Source organism: Sylvia atricapilla, chromosome 1 (assembly GCF_009819655.1).
Source record: "Sylvia atricapilla isolate bSylAtr1 chromosome 1, bSylAtr1.pri, whole genome shotgun sequence".
Lineage (NCBI taxonomy): Eukaryota > Metazoa > Chordata > Aves > Passeriformes > Sylviidae > Sylvia > Sylvia atricapilla.
The window spans coordinates 29,091,492-29,097,491 of NC_089140.1; the positions used below are offsets into that span (position 1 = coordinate 29,091,492).

At 42.4% G+C, this 6,000-nt stretch overlaps 1 protein-coding gene across 1 annotated transcript in view; it reads right to left on the reverse strand.

Moving 5' to 3' along the window:
- AGMO (alkylglycerol monooxygenase) overlaps positions 1-5,526 on the reverse strand; it is a 187,002-nt gene extending 181,476 nt beyond the window's left edge. The window contains 1 exon segment of the mRNA XM_066318219.1: positions 5,361-5,526. Coding sequence (XP_066174316.1) covers positions 5,361-5,489 — 129 coding nt within the window. The 5' untranslated portion in view covers positions 5,490-5,526.
- Positions 5,527-6,000: the final 474 nt, after the last annotated feature.

A 6,000-nucleotide genomic window follows, 5' to 3' on the forward strand; every position in this document is an offset into this window, starting at 1 on the left:
TGCAAATGTTCCTTCAACAGTCTCTCTGTAGGAAACTTTTAGGTGACCTTTGAGACAACTGCTTTTTGGTTATATTAAGACATAAAATTCCCACCATGTTTTGCAGAGCAAGAGAAGTTCTGCACCACTCTGGGAGGCACCACACTGCCATACTTGCTCTGTAAATTTTCTGCTGGTTCTGCTCCTTTACATGACCTGCAAACAGCAACAGCTTCACTGCCTGGAACCCTCCAAACTGCACTGCTGTAGAAGAGAGGCTGCTCCTGCCCATACAACATTTTAACAGAAGCATGTTGTCTCTGCAAATTCCATTGCATTTTGGAGGGTGTTCATTTTTGTTGCCAAGTGACATATGATCTGGGAATTCCTACTAGGCTGGGACACTAAAGAGACTAAGATGGATATAGACCAGATTGCTCAGTCAAAGAAGAATTGGATGATTCAAACCATGCAAACAGCAAGAGATTTATAGCGTCTAGAAAATGTGAAAGTTCATAAACTTCAGCAGCACAGGGTTAGGTTACAATAACAGATGAACAGAGATTAATATCAACATGATTCTTTCTAATTTAGGTGCCTACCTTACTCTGTAACAGCATTTTAGGCATCTAAAAGCCTATTTGCAATAGACATCAACTGATGATATAAAAAACTAGAAAGCAAGGGAAGACCTGTGCATAAAGCCTAAACAGCAGCCAAGAAAACCAATGTATTCCAAATCTTTCAGTATTTGGAATAAATAAGAAATAATATAATTAAAAATGTATTATAAAAGAGAATAACAGAAGAATAAGGAAACCCTAAAACCTTCCATTTCAAATCAATAAAACATTCTAGAAAAATATAAATACTCCTTGTTTTGCTCTCTATAGCTGCTTTATTTCTAAGCAGACAAGACTTTTAATGTACTTTTCCTAATTGATATAATCAAATAACAGATTCCTAACTTAGCAAACAAGGGTTGATGAACACAGATGTACACTCCAGCAGAGAAAAGACAGGTTTCATAAGAAAAATTACAAAACATTTAGTGACAATATTAAAGAGCAGACTACCAGCAGAGACTACAAGCAGTTTTAAGAAATGGAACAGCAGAAGCTGCAGAGCAAATTGAATGGGCTCAGAACAGAGAAAGTGAGGTGTTTTATTCATGAAATAAAAACAGTTAATAGGAAATGTACAATCTCTGGATTCCATGTGATGATTCATTTCACCTAGCAACCTCTGAAACAGTTGAACCACTTGACTTTATATTAATGCACACTATCATAACTTGTCTTATTGACTTCATTAAATATTTTCCTCCCACTGTGAAGCTGTGAAACAGCCAAGCAGCTTGGCACCACTTTTTGACTCACAAATGGGGAGTGTCACACATAACAAGGAGGATAAAGAAACATTCAGATATCCTTAACCTCCTGCTCATCAAGGAGATTACAAAAGGAAAGATTTATGGCATACCCCTTACTATCTAAGAAGTTACTACATCTCTCTCACACACCTACATTAAGCTTGGTCCAAAGCAGATCAATGGGATCAACTACATCAAGGCTAGTATATATTATTTATGTGACTATGACAGCTATTGTCATGGAGAATGAAAAGGCATCCCCTGACACAAACAGCCCACAGTGTCAGGATGGGATGTAGTGCAACAGACGAAGAATGCAACAATTCAGGAAAAAAAGGAGACAGTAAGAGAGAAAATAGTCTCACTAGGCTAACCAGTACTTATTTTTCTCAGTTTTCTTTTGTTTTCATTTAAGTTAAAAAAACAATGAAGACATTTAATGAACCCATTGAGGATGACCATCTCTACAACTGTTTTCAAGGGTTGTCCCTATAAACAAAATGGCACAAAGTTAAGAAACAGCCACTGTTGGCATCATGGGTCAGAGACATAAGACAGATCATTTTGGTATCTCCTGGTCGATAAATGTTTTGCTCTCTCTCTGTTTCCAGGTTTTTTTCTCTTCACCCAAGAGCAGAAATACCCAATGGAGACTTACATTAGCTTGTGGTTTACCTGAATCAAGTTACTGATCCATAACTTGAAAGCCTTACCCTGAGTACTGCGTAAGACAGTTCCATTTTAAGTAACTGACTCTACAGAATGCAAAGGACCATTTTAAATCAGTTTCCACTTTACAATGTTGGAAAGAATAATATTCTAGGATGAAATTCAGCATATACTCATAGTTTTATTGCAAATCTTGAAACAGCTTTTGTTTTCTTAAAGTCCCAGATTCTTATAACATAAGAATCCCAGCTTTCAAGTAAAACTAAATATGAAGGTTCTGTGCCTCATTATTTAGAAGCAAACCCTAAAATATGAATTGACTTTAAATATTAACTTATTTTTTAAGCCCTCACGAATGTAAATTGAAAAGGAAAACAGTGATTACTAAAGCTTTCATTTTGGGGTTCTCAGCAGAAGGACTCTCTCTTCTGAAATCTGACTCATGGAAGCCTTTATTGAGCAAAAGTCGTCATTTCAGACCATAGCAAGGTACAAAGTGAATTTATTGTTCATGAAAACTATGTTTGGCAAACAAAAAGAATCATTCCACCTGCCTATTTGTAGATTGTGAGAGAATTTTAAAAAAAAGAAAAAACAACCAAAAAACAACCAACAGAGTATGCACGGCTTAATCTTACACCCATAGGAAAAAGGATGCTCTTAAAAGGAATGGGCAAGCATCAGTATAAATATTAAAAATCAGGATGGGAGAAAGAAAATTTACATACTTCCCAGAAATAAGGAAAAATCAAGGGATTTGAATTCTACATGACAAAAAGTGTTATAAAAATAAATTCTATTATGATTATCCAAGATTCACACCTCTTTTCCCAGAATTTTGGAGATTTGTTGAAAGGGTGACTTTTCCCTGGGCACTGCCACCGAGCTTTGCTACTTGTCACTGGTAGCAGCTGATCAGCTCATGTTTTAAAGAGGACTTGAGGCCTTTACTACAGCCCTGCCAACATACAAAGCAACAGTGCAGGGACCATTGCTTCTGAAAACGGAAGCAATATAACCAGAGACAGAAAGTACACTGCACAAGCTAAGCTAACTACTCTGCTCTCAGAACCAGAGCTGCTTCACCTACTGCTGTCATTTCCTACCCAGATGTAAAAGCACAGGTGACTCCAGCTCAAAGGTGCCACTTCTGTGAAGTGTCTATAGTTTGTAAACCAACCAGCTTGGTTTTGCAGACTGCTAAGCCCATTAATATTTGTGTGAATTCGGAGGTTCTGCCACCTGTCTAATGCTGGAAGGTGCATATCCCCACAGCTGTAGCCATGTCATCTTATGTCCTAGAAATACTTTCACCCATCTGATGCCTAAGAGATCACAGATCCAAGATGAAAATTCCACTACAGTGTCTCAGAAAAAAAAAAAAATCCCACACTATTTAGGAGACACTAATGTAATCAGTATTTTTTTCACACACACATCATCATTATTGTCTTTTTAGAGTGAATCATTTGAGCTGAGCCCTTAATTTTTTACCAACTCTACACTAGAATTCTGTTTGTTCTGTGTTGAGTTGAGCTCAGATACCCACTTCTGTATCTGTACCAACTAAAGGAGGCAGCACTCCAAGACCTCCTTGAAAGGCTCATCAAGTCACTATTAAATCTATTGCTGATGAATCCAGTGGATATACTGCTCGTGTAATTGTACCCTAAACAGTCAAGAACAGCAGCTGGAGAGGGACGGTAGATAGCTGCCATATGTCCATAAACATGGCCACAAGAGGACAGATGAACTCTGCACAAGCTCAGACCAAAGCCAAAACAGTTATGCCACTAAAATACTTTTATATGCCCATCTAGACAAGCATCAAAAGATCTGTTCTAGCAACAAACACACTGTCAGGAGGGAAATCTAGCACAGCTAACCTAAAATAGGAATTTAAGCAAAGTATAACTGTAATGGGAAACCCTTTTTCAGTGTTGGATTTTTTGTGACAAATACTCCTTTACAAGGTTATCACAACACTGCTGTACAACAGCAGAAGCCTGAAGGCACTTTCATAATCCAAAGTATTAAGAATCCTTTCACAGACTTACAACTGTGTGCCTAGTAAATAAATCCCAGGTTTAGCTAATGTCTGACATGAATACTGCACATAGGAGAAGAAAGCCCAAGGATGTTAAAGTATGCTGCAGGCAAGAAAGTGAACGATATTCCATTGGAAATGTGGGAATAGTAAAAAGGACAGAGTAGACAGAGCTGGAGGGAGATATCAGCTGACTAGGCAAAACCATGGATCTTTCTTGATCATGACACTATAGATTAGTTGCAAAACACCTCTGAGGACAGCAGTTCATTGACCAGACACTGCACACACAGGCTGGGCTTGCAGCAGCCTTCTGCTTACCTTATGCAAAAGGACAACCTTTGCTGATAACATCCCTCAGTGAGGGACTGCTGCATACTACAGTTCCCAGAAAGCTGCTGACAGTGCTGCACTGCTCTGCACAGCCCTTGACACCCGCACTGCAGTCTGCCAGCAGCTGCTGCACAGCAGCCCCAGGTACACCCGGCAGAGCAGCCAGTCAGAACTATCAAGATCCATGTAAAAATGCAGCTCTTTACTAAAGCTAGGCTGAATTTACTTTGACAAGGGCAAACCAGTGTTTGTGTGCTATCTCTGTGAACAGCTGACATCGACCTGGGTTCAGAAGGAGCTGACAACCAGGATACATGCAATAGGTAGGACAGAAGGGAGCAAAGGTATCTTCTTGGAAGTGAGGCGAGAGGGGAGGGAAGGATATGTTGTTGCCTGCTGACAAGGGAGTTCTCACCCTTGACCTCTGTACTCTTGCCTTGGATACTTAGGACACAGCATTGTCCCAACACAAATATTTGTTCTAAATTCTCTCAAACAGTCTTTATTTTTTTATTTTAATTAGAAACCTTTTATTTTTCTGCCTTTGACTGAGCTTGACTTAAGGGCACAGAGAGACCTGACTTTTGCTTGCTTTAAGAACCATAGCAGCCAAACACAATTTCGTATTTTCTTGTTTCCCCAGTTCAGTTTGCTGTCACTGTTCATCTGACCCGTGCTGCTGGATATAACGCTAGCACAACCCTCAGATATCTGCGGGGCGTCTCTCAAAACCCCAGCTCTTGGTACCAGGAGAAATCATCACTTAAACACATGAAAATAGAGGGCATAGTTACACTGGCAGCTTACAGGCAGAAAGCCCATGAGAGAAAGACGGTTTTATCTTGATTTAGGTTTCCTTTCCGGACACGGTTGCTGTGAGTCGCCTGTGGCTTTTGAAAATAGGCGCAGGTGGGCGAAGGGGAGGGATGCAGCCAGGGCGGGAATGGAGGGGACTCTCACCTTCTCTACGTAGTCGGGCACCTCCTCCACCGTGCGGAAGGAGCTCTCTCCGGGCGCCAGCGCGTAGAAGAGGGCGCGGAGCTGCTGGCCCGGCGCGGTGTCCCGCGGGCCGCCCGCCTCAGCGCCCATGGCCCGGCCGCCGCACGGCCTTCCCCGGGGGGGGAAAGCCTTCCCCGGGGGGGCACGGCCTTCCCCGGGGGGGCACGGCCTTCCCCGGGGGGGGAAAGCCTTCCCCGGGGGCACGGCCTTCCCCGGGGGGGCACGGCCTTCCCCGGGGGGCACGGCCTGCCCCGCCTCGGCACCCCGCGGGCTGAGGGCTGCCCTGGGGAAAGCTGCCCGTGCTGCCTCCCCTGCGCCGTGCTGCGCTGGGGGTTTGCTTGGCTTTAGGCTCTTTCCTTCTGTGCGTCATCAGTGCCCGGCCCGCTTCTGGAAGCAAGCTTCCCCAGCTCCCTTCTCACCCTCACAATTCTCAGAACCTCTAAAATCTGCAGAGCTCTAGTCACTCTTCCTCAATTTTAGACAGATTTCCGCGCAAAAATAGAAATTATTCCTCAGGTTGGACTTGCATAAAAAGAAAACGTTAAGGGTTTTGAGAAACAAACCGAGGTGTTCTTGTTGACTCCTGTTCAGCTGTATAGGT